General features: G+C 28.1%; 2 protein-coding genes across 8 annotated transcripts; one reads left to right on the forward strand and one right to left on the reverse strand.

Moving 5' to 3' along the window:
• The first annotated feature begins 4,038 nt into the window (after positions 1 to 4,038).
• On the forward strand, positions 4,039 to 10,973 carry LOC114120233 (peroxisomal multifunctional enzyme type 2). Of its 7 annotated transcripts, none has more exons than XM_050196930.1 (18): positions 4,039 to 4,220; positions 4,474 to 4,642; positions 4,908 to 4,979; positions 5,180 to 5,317; positions 5,382 to 5,534; positions 5,595 to 5,739; positions 5,798 to 5,925; positions 6,022 to 6,138; positions 6,215 to 6,345; positions 7,222 to 7,345; positions 7,412 to 7,575; positions 8,388 to 8,511; positions 8,647 to 8,819; positions 8,938 to 9,114; positions 9,502 to 9,637; positions 10,238 to 10,441; positions 10,539 to 10,639; positions 10,705 to 10,973. In XM_050196930.1, exons 3-18 carry the CDS (start codon positions 4,925 to 4,927, stop codon positions 10,816 to 10,818), a joined length of 2,184 nt encoding a protein of 727 aa, XP_050052887.1. In that variant the 5' UTR covers positions 4,039 to 4,220; positions 4,474 to 4,642; positions 4,908 to 4,924; the 3' UTR covers positions 10,819 to 10,973. The 7 variants fall into 7 exon arrangements, with proteins under 7 accessions (XP_050052887.1, XP_050052893.1, XP_050052890.1 ...); XM_050196936.1 differs by having other exon boundaries at positions 4,576 to 4,642; XM_050196933.1 differs by lacking the exon at positions 4,474 to 4,642.
• Positions 10,974 to 11,190: 217 nt separating this feature from the next.
• LOC114120202 (cysteine and histidine-rich protein 1 homolog) lies at positions 11,191 to 18,892 on the reverse strand. Its single transcript, XM_027982035.2, has 6 exons — positions 18,271 to 18,892; positions 13,864 to 14,102; positions 13,559 to 13,770; positions 13,298 to 13,458; positions 11,945 to 12,147; positions 11,191 to 11,570 (listed from the first exon to the last, which is right to left on the reverse strand). The coding sequence occupies exons 1-6, from the start codon at positions 18,577 to 18,579 to the stop codon at positions 11,543 to 11,545; spliced, it is 1,152 nt and encodes a 383-aa protein (XP_027837836.1). The 5' UTR covers positions 18,580 to 18,892; the 3' UTR covers positions 11,191 to 11,542.
• Positions 18,893 to 25,763: the final 6,871 nt, after the last annotated feature.

Below are 25,763 nucleotides of genomic sequence, written 5' to 3' on the forward strand. Positions count from 1 at the left end.
TTGGCGGCTTCTGATTGGTCGACTGTCATGACACGTATCTACCAATTTTCCTAAACTTTATATTACCTAAATTTTCATTTTGTTATCATTGTTACTTTGATAAGAATGCTTTTGAAATATATTTTATGTCACGCCGTCACAGACTTAGCTTAGCTAAGTTAAATAATTAATATAGTTAAGTTAGCTATATATTATATTATCCTTAAACTAAAAACCTACCATACTATTTTATAAAATTTAAATCACAAACTATAATTGACAATATTTTATTATATTATTTATTTATAAATTATATTATATGATTCGCTTATAGACTATAGTTTATAATATACTCCATAACCTAATGTCCTAATAGATGTAATTCGTATTAGTTGTGATATTATTATTATAGTTAAACTTATGAGCTATACTTCAATACTTCATTAATCTTTAAGCATAGATAATAAATACCTACTATTTAATCTTTAAATAATAATCTTTATTATTTAAGATTATATTTTATTTTATTTGTGGATCATATTGTATAACATCTTTATGATAAACAAACTACAAAGTATGCGTATTACTAAAATGTAGCTATGATACAATATATGTATATGGTTTTGAAACAACTTTACTAGGTTGTAGGTAACAAGTATTTGTGTCATTGTCCTATACTCCGATTATTTACTAACTAGTATCATTAATTCATATATCTAAGATTTTTTTTCTTTTTTTTCTTTTTGAACCAACGACGCCAATCTAAGATCTTAAATATAAGTATATAACATTCTAGCCCTTCATCATTCTTATTATTCTCATTTCTCATTATTCCTTGAAATAGTTGAAGCCCGACACCCATGCTCTATTGTTGAGTACCTAAAATGTTTTATTACTATCATCCCAAATCTGTAAATGTATGTGGTAATTATAACTTATCTAACGTTAAATAGTCGTATAACGATTCAAAGATGCTTGACTCTGGCAATATCACACCGGTTTCCTTAAAAAGGCTAATTTTCCAGAAAAATGTGCACACATCCCATTTAAATTAGCTTCTGCGATTATTCTACGTTCTCCGAGCTTCAAGCTAAATATAAGCGTTTAGTAACATTAAATTATAAGTTTTAAATAAATTTAGCCAAGCACATGCTATTCACTTCTAATTTCAACCTATTTTCAAAAATAAATACTTTTTCTTTATCTTCAATGAGCCCTTACCTCCTTCTAAGGTTCAATGTAATAAACGTTGTACTTATGATCTAGGTACTTAATGGCTACCTTATAACTGTGCCTTACTACCTTTACCATTGAAAATGTCCAATGTTCTATTGTCTTTTTAAAAATTACATTTTCGAATTGGCTTTGATGGTATCCGTGCTATCGCCCAGCTCACCAACCCCTAAGACCGAGCCTGCAGTATTAAAAGAAGTAACCATTTACTATTGTCTATTTAACGATCAACTTTGTTTTAGTCCCGGCAGATCCATTATTACCAGTATCGTTTTTTTTTACCACAGAATAGTATGATTTAATCTTTTTGGTACTTTTATGACTTACATTTTGGAAAACTTCAAATAACAAATGTCAAGTTGATAATTGTCGATTCACTGATTAAAAAAAAAAACATTTATTATGGTAGTTCACTGGTACCTACTTCATACCGTAGTACCGTACCTACCATAGAATCATCTATTTTATGTCTGTACAAGAGTACAAGACACAATTATAGCATTGGTGAAATTACCTTTTACTCACCTGGATTCGGTTATACATCACCTCTTGAAAATTATTCGTTACAGTCAAAGGTGAATTCTCCGGGCATGCTCAAGAATACAAACATAATTAGTACCTATTAATACAAAATTATTTTGTCAACAATAGTATATTACGTATTTAAAAACATCATAATATATGACAAAAATTTCATCTAAACAGATGAAATTATTATCTGTTATATACTTGTCTGTGTTTATTTTGATTGTAACATTTAGAGCATACTGAGCGTGCGATAACTGTGTGCGTAAGTTATGCAACGCTTGTTATTGTTTCGAACCCGTGAAATATTGTTTTTTCCGAGACTCACTCCACCATCAGTCGTGGTACTATACACTTTGGGCATGCTCAATGTGTTGCGCTTCGCCAATGAATTATATAATTTACGTGTACAAATGTGTGACAATTGTATTAATTTTTATAAATGTAAAAATAGATACACATTTCTGTATTATTTATCAATTATAAATCAAATAGAACTATAAATTATAATGCATTATATTATGATAAATGAGCATGTCCATTCTCATAGGCGCAACTAGGAGGCTAAGAGGGCTAAGTACCCCAGTTTTTCTGTTACGTGACTATAATCTATTTATTTAATATAGGTACTATTATTATAGTAGGTATATTGTAAAAAATGAAAAATACACGTATTTAAGTACCTATCAAGTGTACAAATATAAAAAATTAAAAAGCCAACGAGTATAGAATAAATAAAATAACAATTATTTGTATTTATTTTTCAGTTATAAATAAATAATTTAATAATATAATATAACATTTCAAATAGATGTAAATACATTTGTTCGGGGCAGTATTCGCCACTGGTTACAGTTCATGGAACCACTTTTAATACTTTAAGGCGATTCACAAGGGGGGGAGCACCTACTTATAGTCTTCTCTACTTTTCTTATACTTGATAATTTTCCTCAACCTTTCTTATTCCAAAGTATTATTATTTATTATTCACCAAAGATATTAAATTAATTATATTAACAACTATAGTCATCTACAGACTGAACTTACATTATTTTATGATTAACTTTATATAACGTATTAGACTTACATTTTGTAGATGTCGTTCATATTTTAAATACCCACTTGTATTTCTTTAATGGCTCTATTTTTGAGTGAGTAGGTATACTTCTTTAATGGTCTTAACTTTTGCTTGACCTCAAATGTTTTGTTTAATCAAAATATTATCTCCACTGTCAGTAAAGCCTTGAAAGTTCTGGGTTTTATTAAGTTTTATTCGTTCAACTCATATCTCTGGCTCTCTACTCTTTTTACTTCTCACTTGTTTGCTCTATTTTGGAGTATAGATGTATGATGTGGTTAGGTAGGTATATACCATTCATACTTGGCTTGTAACCAACTTTATATCGAGTGGGTTAAACCCCGTTTTTTATTTTATGCTGCTCTTGTTCTTATAATATACCAGACGGCACACACTTCTCATGAATAGGTACTCTGTTATTCGATCCTTCTGGCTTCCAATATGCTTTCTAACTCTGATGCCAATATTTCTTTCATTTTATATTATCTAAGTGGTGCCAATTGATGCTCCCAATCAAATCTCATCAAACTCACTCAGTGTCTTTGCCTATCTAATAAGAAACTATCGGCTTATTATATTCCATCACATCCCATCTCATACAGTATCTACCAAAATGCTTCGGCAGTAGGTATAATAAATTAGTTTAGTTTTTCGTCTATTTTTTTTAAACTCCTTTAGTACCTTTTATTGTCTTTGTCATCTTGTGTTTAACTAAATAACTTCATTAAATTGTCATATACTGTACTACTAATTAAATACCACCATAGCACCAAAAATTGAAAATAAATAAAAGATTTTAGTTCGTGTTAGTTACCACAAACGGTACAAGCTAAAATATTATTTAAACATTGACTAAATTATATTCGTATATGTATTATATATGAATATATAATATCTCTATGAATATAAAGTCATAACTCATGATACATACAATTGATTTACGAAGTACCTATCAAAAATACTGAAATATATACTAAATTAGTAAACTGAAAGCATACAGTTAAAGTTAAAGCTGAAAGTATAGCTAATAATTAATATGACTTATGGGCTAGGGGCTATGGGCTGTATCCACAGATATTATAATTATATATATCAGCTGTGGCGTAACCTGTCTCGTATGGCCTTATCATTTCTTTATTGTGATAGCTGCTATCAAATTGCTTACACCTATGCCACGAAATAAGTTTATTCTGTACTTGTCTTGTGCATGCACCGATGAAACGTGTTGCTGATTGGCCAGCAAGATGATGTCTGTACTCTGTATGTTTTCGAATGTGTGACGATGGCACTGGAAGTTAGGACTGGGCAGTTGGCTCTGAGTCTAGATATTAATTTAGACGGTCGAACAGTGATTACTGATTAGTGAATAGTGAATTCTGAATAGTGATTACTTAAGTCTTGAATGGTGGGTTACTGGATTCTACTTCCTACTTACTAAATACAAGTTACTTATTACAAAATTATAACTTATAATATTATACATTATAATTTATAGTACTCTATATATAGTTTATAATTACTAGTCAATAAATAAACTCTTAAAAAAAAGATTCGTTGTCGATAATTAATATTTATTCGTTAATTGTTCTTATTTGGTTGTTATTTGTAAATGCGTCCTTGAAAATAGTAGTTACCGACTATTTCTCTTTTTCTTACAGAGACGATTTTTGAATAATTTGTTTTAAATATTATGCAATTCATGCAAATTTCTCATAATAAACATCAGTAATCACCGATTGTGTGCATTAAAAATTTTATAGCTGACCAAACATTTGAAGCCCGCGATTTCCGAGGTTGAAGATAGAATATCAATAGAAATTATTTAATGTAAATATCACTATCTTCATAAATTTCTAGAATGAATATGTTTGTAATATAGTTTTTATAGTTCAAAAAATATGTAATATGAAAGTAATTTCATTAAAAAGTAATTTGTAATTTAAAATATTTTATTTATATTTTTATGTTTTTTGAAATCATAGTAACCCTTGCATTACTTGTAAATTTATAATGAAACATTTAAAGTTAATAATATTGTAGTTGTAGTATTCTATAATAGCATTGATACTTTAATTAATATTTATTATTCTAGAAATATCCAAACAAATCATGAACAATTTACGTTTTGATGGACGAGTGGCAATTGTCACCGGAGCTGGTGCAGGTTTGTTGAAAATTATTTATATTATATATTTGTTGTACCTGTAGAAAAATTAAGCTAAATAAAATTTAGGCTAATTTTTTTAAACATCATTGGGTTATGTATTAGTTAATAATGTTAATATATAATTTTTGTTTTAAAATTATATTTAAAACATTTATTGTTATTAACTAAAGTTTAAAAAATTGTGTTTTGATTTTAAGGTTTGGGTAGAGCTTATGCATTGTTATTTGCTGAGCGTGGAGCTTCTGTTGTTGTCAATGATCTTGGAGGTAGTCGATCTGGAGATGGTAGTAGTAGCAAAGCTGCAGATTCTGTTGTATCAGAAATCCGCTCTAGAGGTAAGTCAATTTCTATGATAATTTATCTTCCATGATTATATTTATTAATTAAATTTATTATTAGGTGGAAAAGCAGTTCCCAATTATGACTCTGTCGTTGATGGTGATAAATTAGTACAGACTGCACTTGAAAACTTTGGCCGTATTGACATAGTAGTGAATAACGCTGGAATACTTAGAGATAAATCGTTTGCACGAATCAGTGAATCTGATTGGAGTAAGTAAAGAGTACATTTATTTTAATTTAAATTTCACTGATAATTTTTTCCTTCTATAGATTTGGTACATGATGTTCATTTAAAAGGTGCTTTTAAAGTTACTCAAGCTGCATGGCCACATTTTCGCAAACAAAATTATGGAAGAGTTATTGTCACGAGTTCTAATTCTGGTTTATATGGAAACTTTGGACAAGCTAACTACTCGTAATTGATTAAAATAGAATTTAGTTTTTCCAAAGGGATAATACATTTTATTTTTAAGGGCTGCCAAGTTGGGTCTAGTGGGTCTTTGTAACACCATGGCAATTGAAGGTAGGAAAAACAATATTAACTGTAATGTTATTGTACCAACAGCAGCATCTCGACTCACTGAAGACATTCTACCACCTGGTATTTAAATTATATTTTTATATTTTGAAAAAAGGCTCTATTTTTAAGTATATTAACATAAATATATTCTGATGATTGTATAATAATATTCCTTAGATTTCTTTGCTGAATTAAAACCTGAACTAATTGCTCCTGTAGTTGTGTGGCTTTGTCATGAGAATTGTGATGAAAATGGTTCTATCATCGAATCAGCTGCTGGATGGGCTACAAAATGTAAGATTTAAAAAATGTTATTGTTAAATCTCTTATAAAAAGCATGGCTAATTAACTAAATAAAATACATTTTTAGGTCATTTGGTGAGAGGAAGTGGTGCTATACTTAGACACAAGATTACAGACATGGTATCTCCAGAAAATGTCCGTGATGTTTGGAATCAGTTGACTGATATGTCACAAGCAACTAGACTGAATTCTATTGAGGTAATTAAATTAATATTTTGGTACTGATTCATTTATTTGATTACAGACTATCTCAATTCCTTTATTTTGACTACTGCCTGATGTTACAACTATCAGCCTGACTACCAATTCCATTATCTCGATGAACCATCTATACCATACATAATAATAATTAATGATCCTCCACATTAAATACTTAAATCATAGTAAAAAAATCATGATAAATAATCGTTATACCAAATAATCCAAAAATATATAGTTAGGTATGTCATGTAATGTAAACTAAAGTTATGTGATATAATTTGTAAATATTTTAAGTCTTGTATTACTCCATTAGTGTACCTATTTTTAGCATCCTGTAACACTGTCATTTTTTATCGAATTTTGAAACTGGCGGAGTTCACATTAGACCTTTTAATACCTTTTTATCTTGACCTGTATTGGTGCGGAGTTTACAATCGCCCATTAGTACTAGTACACTTACTACTTATTTGTTAATATGTTACATTTCCAAATTACTTTACTTGTAGAAGCCTTCATACTTATAGCTTTTATCATGATCGTTTTACATACATGGTGTTTTAAAAGTAAATCTTTTTTTGGAAGAATTCAAGAATGATTATTTTTTCATTTTTATAAATTCTATACATTTTCTATACATTTTAATTAATAGTTAATAATAAATAATTATAATAATATAAAAATGTGAAAACCAATAACTAAATACTAACTTTGATCCCATGCAAATTAATTGACAAGCTTCAATTTACTGCATCAGGTAGAAGTTGAAATAATAACTTAATGACTGATAGCATTGGGCAGTAGTCAAGATAACATCTAAATACTAATATTATTTTATTTATTTATACAATTAACAAGTAAAACTGTTGTTTGTAGGAAGCATCTTCAACTTTATTAGGAGTTTTAGATGAAATCAAATCAGGTCCAGAGGAATCTTTAAATGAAGCTAGTGGAGTATTCAGTTACAATTACCGAGATTCCATTATTTTTGCTATTGGAGGTAAATTTAAAAAATAAATAATTTTTTACTATGCTATTAAAAATAAAAATAATATTTTATTCATAGTTGGAGCAAATGTAAAAGAAGAAAGTGATTTACAATATTTATATGAATCTCATGAAAATTTCTCTACAATACCTACTTATGCGATTTTACCCAGTCTGATGGCTACTATGAGTAGTAGTTTGATAACCGAAGCAATACCTGGTAGAGAGTTTGATTTATCTCAGGTATAAGTCATATTTATGTTTATCTTTGTGGTATAATATAAACTTTTATTTGGAACATTTAATACACTATTGGTGCTTTAATTTTTACTAAATTTGATCCCTAGCTAGATAGATAGTTTACATTTAGGAAACCAATAATGTTTTATTAAAAATAAACTATCTCACCTAAATAATTACATTACAACATAATATATTGTATTTAATCTATATTCGTTTGTATTTCAATTAATAATCCTAGTTAATACAAAATATGTAAAAAAAACCATCCAGCAGTGTTGTTTTTATTTTTTTTGTAGAACATAAAGGAAACAGACATTGAAGCTTATAACTATAATACACAAAAAAACTAAAGTTAAAAATAATATTTTTTTGTACTCATATCATCAGGCAAATAACATTCTACTGTTAAATTAGTCATTCTTATTTCTGGTAAAAATTTAGTTTCTTATCTATAACTATAGCCTTATTGGTTTTTTATTGCTTGTAATGTTAAGTTAGATTTTTCAAATTGTTTTAGAGGTGAAACATAATTTAATTTTGTATCAAAGAATAACTAATTAATTATGGTACTGATATGGGACCATATCGTTTATGAATTATTTTAAGAATTTAAACTTAATAATTTTTTTCTTTTTAAATTATTATTATATAAAAAAAAAATAAGACATTACTGAACCTAACCGTTTATCTAAATAATTAATATATATTTTAGTTTTTATAAAATATTTTCTTAGTATCTTTTTAGTTTTTAGTATTATTTTTTATTCAAACATTGTTCTGTGTTATTAACAACTAAATGTTATATTTTATAGGTTTTACACGGTGAACAATATTTGGAACTACATAAGCCATTACCAACTGAAGCTAAACTTACAACTAAAATTTGTATTTCTGATGTGTTGGATAAAGGAAAAAATGCTGTTATTGTTGTTGATGGTATGCGTTTTCTTTTAATTTCAATAATTTTAGATAAATTGTTACTCAATCATTAAAAATATTATTTTCCATAAATACATTAATCTTTATGTTTGATACTTAGCTTTGGATAATTTCTTTATTGAAATATTTTAGGTAAAACATATGATGAATCTGGGGATTTGATCGCCACATCACAAATATGTACTTTTGTTTTGTCGGCTGGAGGGTTTGGAGGAAAACGAGTTTCAAGCGTTATGGTTCCATTACTCGATGAACCACAACGGTCTCCAGATTCTACTGTTAAAGAGAAAACTTCTGTGAATCAAGTAACAGTTTTTATTACTGCATTAGATATGCTTAAACATATTAATTTCTTATTATTTTGAATACAAATAATTAATACATTTATTTTAAATTATATTATATTCAATACATTGTTATTAGGCAGCTGTTTATAGATTATCTGGTGATCTGAATCCTTTACATATAGATCCATCATTTGCACTTGCTGCTGGTTATCAACAACCAATACTTCATGGTTTAGCAACTCTGGGTATGTCAGTGAGACACGTACTCAAACAATTTGCTGATAATGATTCAAAACTATTCAAATCACTTAAGGTATTTGCATACAAATTTAAAACACTTTATGAAATAACATTTAATGCAATGATTATACATTACATAGTTAAAATTAATTATAATTTTTTTTTGACTATCTTTTGTTACATTTGTACTTGATAAAATATTCATTTATTCGTTTAACAAAATATAGAAAATTTAATTAAAAATTATAATTTATGTTTATACATTTTCAATAAAAAATAAAAATATTAGTATTTTATATTATATTTCAAATAATTTGAAGAAAAAAAAGTAAAAGCCAATTATTGTTAAACTGAATTTTGTGGTATGAATGCTATAAAGTGAATGTACAGAAAAATGAAACTCATGTATAGGAAGCACAAACAAACAGCTCATTAATTTACAAACTACATTGACCTCTAGGTGAGATTCAGTAAACCAGTTATACCAGGCCAAACACTGTGCACATCAATGTGGAGAGAAGGGAACCGCATTCACTTCAAAACTACTGTATCAGAGACAAACGACATAGTTCTATCAGGTAAATTTTTTCTACAAAGTAATGTTATTATTTGTTTTCATATTTTTAATATTATTTATTGTTTATTTTTTTTTTTATAAACATATACTGTATTTATGTCTAGTCACCTAAATGATATTTGTGTGACCTTGACTGTTACATTTAATAATTAAAAACAAATATGCATACATAAAATGTATAATGTATAATGTAATACACCTTTAATTATACTACCAATTCAATTACTTAACATACTTATTGACCTATACAATTATTTAACATATTGACCTGTATAATTAATATTCTCATACCACTATTAACAAGATGACATTAGTTTTTAAAAATTATCAGTAAATTTTTCTGAATAAAATAACTAAACATATGAATTATGTTTCAACAAGCTTATCTTATATTCTCTGTTGTTATATTTTTGTTATTTTTCACCGTGTTTGCTATTATATTATTTGTAGATTTTGTTTTCACTAGGTGAGTTTCCTGTTTTGAATTAAATCTACAGTTGTGTATAAAAGCATTATTTTTCCAAGGTCAATTTTTGAAAATAATGAACTAAATAAATGATAGGTTGAAATGTTTGTTTTTAATTTTTTTTTATTTTAAATTATAATTGGTATTTTTTAGGCGCTTACATGGAATTACACGAAATTAAATTGCCAGCCAAGCCACATGTGGTATTGTGCTCTGGAAAAGTTGAAGAACTGCCTAGTGATGCAGTATTCCATGGTATGAAAGAACGTATAGAATCTAATCCTAGTTTATTAAAATCTATTAATGGAGTTTTCGTTTACCACATCACAAAAAGTGGTAAAGTCACTAGTACATGGAGTAAGTGTTTTTTTTTTTTTTTTAATAAAAAATAAAGTTAAATAAACTTAACTTGTACAATTGTACCAATATTAAAATACTTAAAATTAATAATTAGCTGCAGATTTGAAGACTGGTAAAATTTATCGAGGCGAACCTGAAAAAGGTATTAAAGCAGATACGACTTTGACTATTGATGATTCAGACATGATTGATTTGGTAAGTATCTCAAATATTATATTGTTTATCTGCATCTATAATATATATGAAAAAACTTTATTCAGGCTCTTGGAAAGCTAAATCCTCAAATGGCATTTATGAAAGGTAAATTGAAAATCAAAGGAAACATCATGTTAGCTCAAAAATTAAAAGCATTAAATACTGAGTCCAAGTTGTAAAAATAATTTATATTTTTGGAAATCAAGGAATAAAATTTAAGGTAAGGTTTATGGTTTTAAAGGGTAGGGGATTTAGTCTTGGATCATAATTTAAATATATAGTTGTTGAACATTTTTTTATTATTTTATTTATTTATATGTAATTAGTTACTTATTATTGTTTTCAATTTATCTTTTTTTTACCGTGCAAAATTTTTGATAATTAACTATGATTTGTATTTATTATTTATTAATGATAATAAATATAATTGATCACTATTGTTTATTTACTATTTAGTTATTAAAGTGATCAAATTTAAAATCTTTTACACATTTTTATAACTTGTGATATTATATTAAATGAAGGAAAATATATACTAAATAAAAACTCAATTTATATAATAACTCTGAAGTGTTACTTTATTTATGTCCAATAAAATATTAAAATACAATACAATGAGGAAAGATAAACGTGCTAGAGGGCAAGGTGAAACCATGGGGAAATGACGTCAACAATAACATAAAATAAAATAATAAGATAAAAATAAACTATAAAACTTTTAAAAAATAGCTTAATACGCTTTGTTAATTTAAAAAAAAAAAACAATTATATCTATATACGCCTAGGTAAATAATAATGAAAAAAAAAATAAACATTTTAATAATATAAGTGGAAACAGCTTTTTGATGATTAAATATTACTTTATTTATATATATTATATATATATAAGTATTGATTTTGTGATTATTTCGACACCAAAAACATTATCAACCTGAGAACAATAAACAAATTTTAAAATTATTATCTTACAATTACATTCCATTTTATATAAATACATATATATATATGTAATGTTAATATTGTATGATAAGTAACATCAAATATAAACATAGTTTTTAGACATTTATTAATCATAGAAGCTATAATTTACTAGGAATATAATCTTGATATGCAATTCTTTAAAATTATTCATTTTTCATAGATTCAAATATCATATTTATTTAAATGTACAGGCAACGTTCAAGGTTAAATTAATTCAGTCATTAAAAAATGCATTTAATTTAGTATAAGGTAAAATAATATAACATCAAGATCCAATTTCTTTTTATTAAAAATTATTAAGTTTCAATTGTATTTGTTTCATACCTCAAGTTGATTGTTTTGGCAGCTAACAGCCGATTACATTCGGCTGAGTCTGGTAATGGCAATGTTACAAATTGTGTTTCTGTTTCATTCTCGTTGAATTCAAACTTATAAATTTTCGGATTCACCTTCATATCACCAAATGGTCCTTTAACTACTAGATAATGGACAGACATGGGTGTGGGGATTTTGGTTTTCAGAATCAGCTATTTACAGATGATCAGCATGACGATGACATAATTGAAAGCGTTAAGGAAACAGAGGAATGAATAAAAAAAAAAAAAAAAAAAAAAAATCAATTAGTATTTTCAGATAGTACAACGAATAACCTGCAAAAATAATCCTGAAATATTAATAGTAAAATATGATTTATTAAGTAAATTATTTTAAAGTATATTAGTCCGAATGCACCTGAAAAACAAAACTCAACCCAAATTATTATACACAGTGCTTCCAAATGTTAGCATAACTTACCAGGACAAGAAAAAAAAATTAAAGCAATTTAGTATATTTTTGACTAATGACTTACCAAAGCTTACCCTTTATACAAATAAAAATGAATTTAAGAAAAAAATACAATTACAAGTTTTAAATAAATATGTTTATAATAACCTAGCAAGAATAATTAACAAGAATCCGTAAAGTTTACTTTGAGAACGTCGTAAAAAACAAAAACTGTTTATACAAAAAAATCCTGCGATCTGATCCATATGAACGTCTTTAATTGATGTTTCAGCCGTTGTTATCTCTTCGATGGTGTTTAGGTATAATGTGTCTAGACGTGGCGGACGTAGAGAAACGGGCAAAAACAAAAAAAGAAACACATTTTATAGATGGCAATATGAATTTTGTCGTGCATGTGCCGATTCAGCGATAGATTGATTTGAGAGTCCATACCATGAAGTGATGCAGTCGTAGTAGTAGTATTACTAGTACTAGAAATAGTAGTAGTAGTGTGATGTTCTTGAAAACTGTGAACGTTTATTAATAAACAAAAAATATCTTCTCCTGTTTCATAATTATAAACAGATTATCCATGTCACATTGAGTATAGTTGAATACACGTTGTCCTTAAATGTTACAGTGATGAATAATGACATCCAAATTTGTGGTGTAGGTAACCTAACACTGAAAGGACTGACAACACGTACATGGATACTTGTGGTTGTGTTTTACGCATTTGTGTATATTATGGGTTAATTATTGTTTTTTCTTATATTAAATAGAACTTACCTGTTTTTTCTAAGAAACAATGTTTTTTCAAGTTATATTATTTTAAAAATATTAAAGTGAATATAATACAAAAAATTTAAAAATTAATACATTTTTTTCCTACAAATGTTGCACATGAATTACCTGGTATGACATGTGACGATCAACACTTAATGCTGGGTCTCTTTGCATGTTATTGATGCGGGTTTTGACTACCCACTGAAAATTGAATGCTGAAAATCGGGCAGTTTCATAATACAATTTGTGTACAAATTCTTCTGTTCTGTATGGTTTTAATTGCAAATCTAAACAATGTGTTTAATAAAATTACATAATGATTTAATTTAAAGCTCAGTTGACACATTTTAGTTAACTACTATATTATATTGATGAGTGATGACTTACCATTAAATGTTATCTTTTCAAAACTCATCAAGTCAAATATGGTATCATATAAAAGTTTCTCTTCCTGAAACTTTTGGTCCATAGCATCAAGTGCGGACATAACATCTTTTCCCGTAGATGATGGGTGAGGGCACATTTTTTCATGTTCAGATGCTTCATGACTGGGTCCACGCCAAGGACAGCCTATTTTACTATATCCACATTTTACTGGTCTAAAAAATGAATGTAAACAAAATATAAATATTTAATACATATAAATTATTTTCCATGAATACCAAATTATAAAAAAGTTAAATTTTGCTTACCGTTCTGCACAAAGCTGTTGTTCATGGTGTTGTAATGTGTTACGTGGGAATTCTTTGGCGCAAAACTGACACTCCGATGGAAGTTCACTAACTGCTTTCTCAACAGCCAAATTACGTGTAGCTGTATTTTTGGCTATGTCCACACGACAATTAGGACATGTGGCCATTTCATCTCGTAAACGTGCATCAGCTAACAAATGAGCAAAGCATCCAGCGCACATTAAATGCCCATTTGTACACTGTTAACAAATTTATAGCTAATAAAATTAGTATACATATACGAGTACTACATGTTAGTTTAGGTTAGTAAGCAATATAATTAACAAAGCATACTCATAACTTTTTTCTTCAATAATGTAGTTATTTAAAATATTATTTTTTAAATTTTTAAATATTCTTAATGACTATATTTTTATGAAATTTTTTTTATACTATTTAAGAGGTGTTCTATGAATAAACAACATTCTGTTTTTCAAATGAGAACCTCCCTATTCTACTGTAAATTATTTAGTAAATTATTTTTCTAAAAATGTTGACGTATCAAAATCAAAATGTACACCAGTAAATTTTGAGATATTTCTTTGTGTAATATTTTTAAGGATAATAAGTCCATAATAATGGGTTTGGGAAATATGAACTTGTAGCAAGTTGGACATTTTAGCAATTGGTATTTAAATCAAGTACCTAATCAATTAAAATGTATAATAAGTAAAAATTAAACTTTATCCAAGTATTATAAAAATGTCATCCAATATTATATCTATTATATATTCTTGTAAAATCATTTTAAGGGTTATTATCCTTGGTGCAAACATTTTAATAACTAAAATGCTACTCATTCAAAATTTGAGTTAAGTAGATACATCATAGTTTTTGAAAACATAATCCACTAAAAGATGAATTCTTATTTGATATACAAAAGTTTTCACTACAAAACTCTCCTTCACTAGAACAAACATTTCAAGTATATGAAATTATAGTCTTTAAGTAAGTAAGTATAAAATTAAATTTTTAAGTTCTAAAAACCAGAATTTGAATTAATTAAGAATGGGGGTAAACAAATAGTGAAATATCCTGTATAACTAAAGGTTTAAAATGAGAAACAAAATATTGAATTTTTAGTTTATCCAAATGATAAATTCATGGATTATCACTATACATAAATCATATTTTATAAGTACCAACTGGAATACCAACCAAAAGTAGATAATATATTTTAAGTATCCATAAAATTATTTTTCCTAAGTGTGATTATATGGCCTTCTGGATATTTAGTGATGAAACTGTGAAAGAGTTAAAATGTTTGATATTCTTAAGTTAAATGTTTATACTTAATGACTACTACAGCCATACAAGACTATGTCAGCAAGATTTTCACTTTCCAGTGTCAATTTCTAAACCATAATTTAAGTTTGCACAACTATAAATAGTGCAATAATTGTACAATTGTATTAGTGCTTATACCAGCAGTTCCCAAACTGAGGCGTGCCCCCTTTAGGAGGCACGAGCACTTGACAGGGGAAGTGCAAGCCGTGTTATTTTGTCATAAAAATAAAAATATTTGTAAATTTAAATACTATAACTTTGTTATTTATTTATTTATTTATGAGATGCGCAATTATTTTTTTTTTTAATTTAAGGGTAGCATAAATTAAAAAAGTTTGGGAATCGCTAACTTATACTATAATATGTATCATATTGCACTATTGCAGTATTGTGGCACTACTGGCACTTAATAATACTTAGTTTCAAATCATCATCCCCTCCCTATAAGTTTGAATATTTTTAATTTCTAGTCAATTTTTTAATACTATTGTGGACTTATGAGAAGTGGGATCATGGCTAATCGACTATATGAGTTTTATAATTTTAATGGTTTCATCATACTGTCTGAAATTTATTTTTTAAAAGGCAACAGAACAGATTGTTATGTATAAGATAGTCATTCAAATTGCCCCAAGTATCTAATATGTTAAAAATAAATATTATTTAAGTTTCATATTTACACGACGCTTGTTTAGTTTTACAAACATGTAGCAGTAAGCACTAAGCAGACACATTTACCTAATTTTAAATACCTTTTTTAAGAAAATGCAGAATGTTACACACAAATTGTGTCTGGCCTCATCTAAATTACTAGGTACAAAGATTGTGTATGGTTTTATTTGATTTTGTCAAATTTGAGTCTGATTTTGAAAAATCAATCCACTCATCATTATTAATCGTGAGGCACTGAGGCCATTAGTTCAAATGTGAAATAAAAAAATGCAAGTTTCATTTAGGTCAAAATTGATGGAAGAAAATTCAAATTGTTGGTTTAAGTCAACAATTAAAAAAAAAACAGATATAATATGTATTTCCTTAAAATATTTTTTCGGTCTCCCATTTTTAAAATCAGATGAAGTGGAGAATTGTTTTACACATTTTCATTTTACTTACTTCTAATGATATAACCACGATAAAAATCAATATTGTTAACATAGGTACCGATAGTCATAATTTGCTATTGACAATCCAAGGGACAATCCTAAGTCAGTATGAAATATTGAAATGAGAAATGGAAAAGAAAATAATATTTTTACGGTGGGACGCAATTCAAGTAAAAAAGGGATTTCGGGACGCAATTCACGTGCAGCGACAGAACCAGCAATTGTGACATATTATTAGAAATTTTAATTCAAAGGCACAATAATTATTATAGCGAAAGAATTCTTGAAAAATACACATAAATATAATATTTGAAAAATAAAAAAGTTATATCGTATAATATAATAGATAATAGATGAAAATAGTATACATACTTAATGAAAATGAAAATAGTGTCATTAAAAACAAATTAGTGAATGACGTCTGTCACATCATTAAGCCAGAAAATTGTGATTAATTTTGTTATTAATAATTAATTTAATACGCCTATTTTAAAATTGTATATTAAAAATAAATACCTAACAAATAATTTTACTAATATTTTTAGTTGAATAAATAAGTATATAATATATACCTATAATGATAAATTGATAAATGATTAATAGGGCTGGAATTTTAATGTCCTAAAAAATCGCAAAAAATGACTTAAAAACTCAAGAAATGCACTACAAAAATGCATTTAAATTTTATTTATTATAGCTTTAAAATTGGAAAAAAAATTTATAATTTATTTTTTATAGTATTGTTACTATACCTAATATTTAGTTTACCTAACTTGTTTAGTTCTGGACGTACTAATTGGTTACTAATTCAGTAATATTTATCGAGATCTAGGTATATAATAAAATTGTTATCGACGATAACTTGTCATGCTAAATAATTTATTATTTGAACCGTCGGCAGTTTATCGAATGCCTCTTAATTGCGATAACTTTCGTTCATTTTATGAAAAAATTCCCCCATATTTAAGGTAAATTTTGTCAAAAATGCAAAAAAAAAAAATACTTTAAAATAATCAGTATCACTCAAAACACATTTATACTTACGGGCCAACGTTTCAAAACACCAGAAAAAATATGCCTTTGCATCAAAATCCCATCCCTAATGATAATGAACAAATTTAAAAATCTATAATTATATTTTGACCATCCTATTATTTATGTTAAAAAAATAAAAAGTTGGTTTTTTTTAGTATATCAGTATTAAAAAACACTAAATTAGTTAATAACGGTACGTTTTTTAGTGAGATTTTTTTGGGATCTCTTTAGACTTTAGGGTCTCCAAATTTTATTTTAGTGGGTGTTGACGTTTTAGATTTAGACTGTTAGGTATACATTAATACACTTTTAGTATGACGTATTATATAATTGTACATAATATAATGGAAAAATCCCCAGCTAGACCAGAAATATATTTTTATTATATTTCCACACGATTAGAATTGAGCGTATGTTATCGGACTTTGTATCGCGGACATTGGACCGTGATTTATCTCAGAAATGCACGCGAAATTATTGACCAACACGGCAACACACCTCGGCTATAAGAGGCCGTTTAGATTGGGAAATGCCAAAAAGGTTGGTACAGTAATATTATTAATATCGTCATCGTGACGCGCAATAATACGGAAACGCACGGGCGAAATCGAAATGTCGAAAAATATTATATTATTAATTATTATTTATTTTATTGCAATAATGATCGGAGAAAGGTGATAAACGAAATTCGCGCGCGCATAATTTAATGTCGTTGACCCAGGGACTACAGCCGCGGCGGCGGCACGTCGGTCAGCTGGTACGAACGACGACAGCAACAACAACAACAATAATAATAATAATAATAATAATAATAATAATAATAGTTATAATAATAATAACCATGAGATGAGAAAACAAGGTTTTTTTAAAAATAGAACGTAAAACAGATGAGTGGTCTGGAGTCGAAATGATACGTAAAGCTTTCGAAATCGCTGATTCTCACCTGATAGATGGACGATCTGGGCAAATCTAAGCACACGGCGCAGCACAGTATGCCTCCCAGCCTATGTTCCAGCTTTTCTGAAGCGGCGTGCTGCTTGTCGCCGCCACCGCCACCCCGACCGAACACGTCATTACCGCCACCGGAAAGCTTGGCCTTTTTTGGATTAGGTTCACCGTCGTCTTTGGTGATGGATACGTTTTGCTGCTGTTGCTGCTGCTGCTGCTGTCCATCAATGACCACCGTAATATTGTCCGGTTGACCGCCCGTTTCCACAGCGGCGATCTGCGCCGAACCTTCGCCGTCGGACATGGCCCGACTGTTTTCCAGGAAACGACGAGAATGCAATGAATTACGTTTGAGCAGACCCAAAAGTGATGTGACAGAATAATGTCGTTTACTCGGTATGGCTACTTTACGGACACCACTAGTATTGTACAAATGCAATACTCGCAAACGTAAAAAGCAAATTTGATGGAGGTCAGCAGAAAAAAAATTAGTACAGTAATATTACACTTGGCTGGTGCGCGACGAGTCAAAGTGGTACGGAAAAAATAAAAACGATATAAAAAAAAAAAACCAACAACTGCGCCGTAATAATAAATACAACTTGTCCAGCGGACGGGCGGGCGGCTGAGTCGCGTCAGCTGTTCGATCGGGCTGCGCGCTTCAAGGACGACATACACGCGCACGCGCACGCGCACCGACTTGCTCTACTGCCTGCTGTCGACGATGCTGAATGGCTGGCGGGCGGTGTACTTCCCTTGGGCGGTGACGGCGGCATGCGTTCGGTGACGTGTACACACCGCTCCACCGCTAATCCGGGACTGTATTGCGGGTATTGATTATTTGATTATTGCCGACGGCACGCTCGTGTTTGTCACAGTGCACCATAGGTCCATAGAGTAATATTAATACTCTATGCGGTGCACGAAACATTGTAAGGACCCCAAGGACAGTGTATTATATTTATTTTTTTCATTATACACTTTCGCGACTCGTAATGTTGCGGGAAGTCCTACTACCCCTCCTCGTAAGTCGTCCAAACGTTCTCTCGACACGCGATTTACATTATAAATTATAATAATAACGGATAATAATTATTGTAGGTCTTTAGCCTATATGGCTATATAGGTGCATCTACAATATAATTCGGTCTTCAGTAGTTTTGACGAATTGCAGATAGGATTAACTTAGGGAACTATATGCGCCCTGGGCAAGGAAAATCAATGTGCCCTCTAGTTCAGCTTAAGTATTTTTTACTCAAAAAAACCTAACTCTGAAGGCGTCCATGATATATTAGCCCCCTGGACGACCGCCCAGATCACCCACCCCTAAGACCGGCTCTGATTAGGAATGTTAAGACGGTTAGGTGAGCTAAATAAGGTGTTAATCTTAAAAGGCTTTAAAGTATTATTTTTTTCTCAGTGAGAAATTGTCATCAAAACTGAATATCTTGACTACTCGGTGACGTATTTAAGGGGGGAGGCTAGAGGGGTCAATTCCCTCAAGTGGCATTTTTATATAGGGGTAGCATCAGATTTTTACATAACCCTTCATCTACATAAACAAACTAGTTAATATTTTTTTTTACTTTTGTTCTAAGAAGGATAACGATAACGAGTGGTTTCCGAATAGTAAGCTCCGACGTGCTCTTTATGTGGATGTGGGGGAGTGAAAAATCATTAACACCCATGTGTCAAATTTCTGAATATGTCTCTGCGACTTTACTACAACCTCATTCTTAAAAGAATCTCAGTAAGATGCTTAGTGGTTTACTTAGATGCTTATTTACATATCAGTGGTCTAGCTAAGATTTTTTTCGGGGGAGGCTATATCAATTTTTCCACAGCGGTGGTTTACCTAGGTTCTTCCATAAGTGTAACATGTAGATGCCGAAGTATTATTAATATAATATAACAAATAAAAAAATACATGACAATTTAAAATCAGTAAAATACAATTTAAGACTTTTGTAGCTTTTTTCGTAGACCATTAAAATAGTTTTTCAATTTCCTTAAAATTTCGGGGAGGGCTACAGCCCTCTCAGCCCCTACTATTTAAATTTAATACTACTTTGTAGTTAGTACTTGCATATATTATATGAACGATGTATTTGATGTAATACATAATTAGCTAAGTTACACATCATAAACTCTATATAAGACGACAATTGTCTAGTGAAAATCTATAACGAAAATGGCAAGATCAAATATCTATTTTAACAGTTTTAATAAAACGTCAGTTATAGGAAAAGAAGGAACATACTTAGAAATACCAAAGTTTAAAATTTGAATGAATTCAATGTTTAAACTATTTGAAGAAGATAAAAGGAAATAATTGCGATGATTACTGATCATGTTTGCTAAATCACTCTATATACCTATAATAGGCTATAGCCTCAATTTGTTTTATTTTGACATTGAAATATTTTTAACACCGTTTTATTCAAACTTTAAATATTAAGTTTAAGAAATTATTGTAAACGATTATGTATTTACTCGAATCTAATTTTAGTCAATTTTTGGCTTAGATAGTTTTGGATATTAAAAAAGATTAATCAAAAATCTTGTTTCTAAATGTACAAACTAACTAACTGTAAATAAATAATACGTATAATGTTTGTAAATAATATAATATTTTATAGCAGACTGTAGTATAGTGTATTAGTGTATGTAGTTGTAGTATATATATATTATTGTATACAACACATATATAGCACAGCTAAAAATCAATAGGTACCTTTGTTAATAAAAAAAATATATATAGTCTAAAGTACAAACAAACAACACGTAGGTACTTATAAAATTAAGATTAAAATTTATAACATGTATAATGTAAATAATACATACATGCCTATAGATAAAAAGATTTGTTTACATATTTATCAATAATTATACCTATCATATTCAATATGGCTTGTACTCCTTAGGCGGTAGAGCCAACGTACGGGTATAACTATTTTTGAACAAAATTGTAAGTTTTCTTTTATGGCTGATTAAATTTTCGATCAAACCAAAATATTTAATAATTGCTTTAAGTTAAGCATATAAACTATAATTAACACAGAAAAAGAATTAAAAATATAAGTTTTATAAAATTAATAAAATATATTCGTCATTAATTATTTGATCAGGTACTATAATAGTTGTACTAGTTGTACAACATTAAGTTGTGCACATTAAAAAAAAATATATATATGTATAATTTATAAATATATATATTTTAGTTGATTATATATTTATTTAATTTAAATATGTACATAAAAAATATATATTATCAATTTTTACACTTCATAATAAGAAAATATTAAAAATAAGAAGAAAACGTACTAAAGTATTAAAAAAATATTTAAAAATAATATATTAAAATAACTCGTAATATGTGTAAAACTGTAAAGTCAATAGTTATTATGTTGCTAATATCATAATATTATTATAACGATTTAAAACATCAATATTTTGTACATTTATTGGTGTAAAAACTGAACGATAAACAAATAAATTTACAAAAGTGTTTAAAATAGATATTGATGAATTCAAGGCCATACTTAGATATTATGAGTGCAATTTAATACATAGAAATTTATACCTGAAAAATATCAGGTGCAATTTACTATCGGCTCACTGCATGTGGGCGTAATAATTTACAATCGCTCAATTATATGCTCATAAATTTATTAAAAAAAAAGTTTTTTTCCCAATTTAATTAAGTAAAATAAAATATGATAGCCTTATGCACAATAATATTGTTAGTAAAGGAAAACAATGAAAAAATTATTATCAGCTTTTTAGATTCTGAACGAAGTGATGAATGTATTGATTTTACAATGGTGTGTGTTTTTTTTTTTTTTTTTTTTTTGTTTTTGTGTCTGTGTACAGCATAACTAGTCGAAATAATGCTCCAATTTCAAACAATGGGGGTGGTTTCCGATGTAAAAGTGAATATCCTTGGTGCATTATAGAGGTAAAAAGTTAACATTTTCCAACAGTTTTCAAAAAAATCGAGAAAAACAAAAAAAAAATGACGGAAAAACGGCAATTTTTACGCAAAACCAGTTTTCGACCAAATCGATTTTTTTTTATGGTTGTATTTCAAAAACTAATTACTGAAAATACTTGAAATTTTCACCAAATGTTAATGTCAGTGGTATTCGTATATAGTTAAATTTTCAAAAAATTTTGACTTTTTTTGAGTTATTTATAGACCACTGAAATTTTCGATTTTTTTGAGAAATTTTTTTTAAAGTGTCGATAAAAAATTTTTGGATGACCAAAAAGTTTTGAAAATTTAATACAAGGTTCCTTATGAGTTGTTTTTAATGTAGCTAAAAAAAATTAAAAATCGTTAGTCACAATTTTTTTTTATAAGCGTTTTTAGTTCAAATTTTTACGAAATTTGTCGAAAACGCGAAAATTTGCAAGTAATTTTAAAGTTGAAAAATCATAAAATTTTTTTCTTTTATAACTAAGTTTTGAAAATTTGGTACAAGGTTTTCCATACATTTTTCTTCAAATATCTGTAAAAAAAACTCTACCGGATTCAGACAAAAAATTTTTATGGGTGTTTGAAATTTAAATTTTTACAAAAACCGCGTTAAATAACAGTTTAGCCTCAAACGATTTTTGATATTTGTTATTATTCAAAAAGTATAAGTCGTAGATACTTGAAAATTTTACCAGTTATTAAGATTCGCGTTTTCTTTACGTGATTTAAATTTCAAAATATTTTGACTTTTTTTGAGCTATTTATAGACAACTGAAATTTTCAATTTTTCTGAAAAAATATTTTTGAAGTGTCGATAAAATTTTTTTGGCCCTATCAAAATACTTGAAAATTTAATACAAAGTTTCTCATATGTTATTCTTATAGTGATTAAAAAATTATAAGAATACATAGGCACAATTTTTTTTATTAGCATTTGAAGTTCAAATTTTGACGAAAATTCGTCAAAATTATGAATATTTGCGAAATATTTGAAGTTGAAAAATCATAAAATTTTTTGTGTTTATAACTAAGGATTAAAAATACAACACTAAGTTTTCCATAAGTTTACCTTCAAGTATCTATAGAGAAAACTCGAAGCATCATTATAGGAAAAATTTTAAGTGCGTTTGAATTTTAAATTTTAACGAAATAGCGTAACGATAACGATTTATCCTCAAACGATTTTAAATATTTGTTATTATTCAAAAAGTATAAGTCGTAGATACTTGAAAATTTTACCAGTTATTAAGATTCGCGTTTTCTTTACGTGATTTAATTTTCAAAATATTTTTTAATATAAGCTGGTTTTTTTAAACCACCTTTTTCACCAACCACTAGAAATTATATCCTAGGCTGACAAATCATCTTCGTTCAGAATCGTTTTTCGTATACAATGATAACTATCATTGGATTCAAATTTAACACTCCTATAATATATAATAATGATCCATACGGCACCTAATGTACAGCAGAGCGGTACTCACTTGCCCGCTTTTTAACAATAATCCTTAAAATTTAAATTGTACCTAGGTCATCAATTTTTTTTATTATATAATATACTTTTGAAAAAATTTGCATTTATAAAGATATATTTTATTGATTAGACACTGTGATAATTAGTGACATAAATGTTTAATGATTATTTAATGGTTATAAAAAAAAGGCGGGAAAGCTTGAGTTGTGTCCCGAGATATTTGATTGCCTAAAATAAATATACGAGTTGTTTATGCTCATCCATTGACGACAAAGACTTATCATACACAACTCATTTAAATGATGTACACCTGAAGTCGACCGAAGCCACGTTTTTACTCTTATTAATGTACTGAACGATCTTAATAGTGATTTCAAAAAATATTTTTCCTTGGTAATTAGGTACCTAATATTATGGTAATATTAATTATTGCGGTAGGTACTATTACTAGTTGCGGACGAAACTTAAAAAAGTAATAAACGAATTGCGGATACAAATATAACATACTAATTGCAGACAAATTTATCCCAATAATTATTTTTGTTGTAACGAATATGGACGTTGGTAAATTACTGTTTGATATTGAAAAAAAACATTTTTCAGTATACCATTTTTGTTACCAAACGAAGTGGATGACTGCTTTACAAATGACTTTTTGTACACGCTGACGACTGACTGTACCTACTACTGCACATGGTTTTACTGTAGATTATGTTTTTATGAACTATATTATGTAAATACAGATTCTGCAATGGTTCCTCCAGAAATGTGGGCAGAATTTTCTCTTCCATTAGTTCCATTTCACGAACCACAAATGCTTGTGAAAGTTTTCTTGCTGAACTTAATGCAATGTTTTATTTCAGTTATTCTTTAATAATATATAACAAAATAATATGTAGATATGTATATATTTTTATTTCTTTAAAGTGCCTATACTACTAAATAAATTTCATTTTTTTTTTGTTTATGAACTTCGAGTTACCTAGAGTAAGTAGGTACACTGTAATATACCTAGGTATTTAGGTATATTATATTGCGGTGCTTACAGTTTTATCCTTTATTATTATACTTTTACACCAACTTCCACTTTTCTATTTTTAAACGAAATCACGATCTTTTTGTTATAATTATGATTATTTCGTAAAATACCTTCTTAGTTTTTGTATATAGACTTATTATTTTTGGAAACATTATGCCTATAATACGGTATACAGGAGCTTAAATACATTTATATGCAGATATGAACAATAATACGAATTAATAACTACATGCGTTCATGTTGTGTATAAATCAAATACCTACTCATAATAATAATATATGAGTTACAGATAATTTATTTTACCTGATAAACACCTAAATCGACTGAGTTTACTGTCTAAGACATTATAGATAGTTATAAATTATAATTTGCAATTAGTAGCTATATTTATGTTCTATGTATTCTATATTCCTAGCAAGGTGGATGGTGGATTTATATATCCACCTTGATTCCTAGTATGTATGTCTTGTACTCTTATCAACATATTTAGGTACTTATTAGCTACCGCCCGCGATTTAAGATACTATCTTAAATCGTGCTACCGCCTACCACGACACTTGGTGTATATTTTTTTGATACATATAATATATAAACGTAGATGATATATTTTTACTAATACTAATATTAAATATTATATGAGTAGATACGAAAAAACGGTATTTAAAATTATTACCACAGGTTTAAAATGGTTATTACTTGCCTAGGCAATAAATAGTAAATACTAGGAAATCTGAGAAATTGAAATTAACCTGCTTTTATCTTCATAAATCAAACATTCGTACGAATAAATTATAATACGAACGTTAATTGAATAAATTTGTTGTACTTATAGAGCAACTACAGCTCATCAGACCGTATCTGTAAACTGTAATATTCTAGTTAGAGATTCACAGACACCCAAGTGACCCAACTATATACAGAGTGTATCTTACATCGTTATACGAGGAGTTTTTTTTAACGTTTATGGATCGATAACATGGAATTTTTTTAAAAAGA

Source organism: Aphis gossypii, chromosome 1 (assembly GCF_020184175.1).
Source record: "Aphis gossypii isolate Hap1 chromosome 1, ASM2018417v2, whole genome shotgun sequence".
Taxonomy (NCBI): Eukaryota; Metazoa; Arthropoda; class Insecta; order Hemiptera; family Aphididae; genus Aphis; species Aphis gossypii.

Bases quoted from the DNA above. Each gene is read 5' to 3' on its own strand.
- LOC114120233 (XM_050196922.1), top strand. From the start codon at position 4,721: ATGAAAGTAATTTCATTAAAAA. The intron at 8,820-8,937 runs GTAACAGTTTTT...CATTGTTATTAG, and splicing joins AGAAAACTTCTGTGAATCAA to GCAGCTGTTTATAGATTATC. The intron at 10,442-10,538 runs GTAAGTGTTTTT...ATTAATAATTAG, and splicing joins TAAAGTCACTAGTACATGGA to CTGCAGATTTGAAGACTGGT.
- LOC114120202 (XM_027982035.2), bottom strand. From the start codon at position 18,579: ATGTCCGACGGCGAAGGTTCGGCGCAGATCGCCGCTGTGGAAACGGGC. The intron at 13,459-13,558 runs GTAAGTCATCAC...CACATTGTTTAG, and splicing joins TGAAAAGATAACATTTAATG to ATTTGCAATTAAAACCATAC. The intron at 11,571-11,944 runs GTATGAAACAAA...TATTGTTCTCAG, and splicing joins GCCAAAACAATCAACTTGAG to GTTGATAATGTTTTTGGTGT.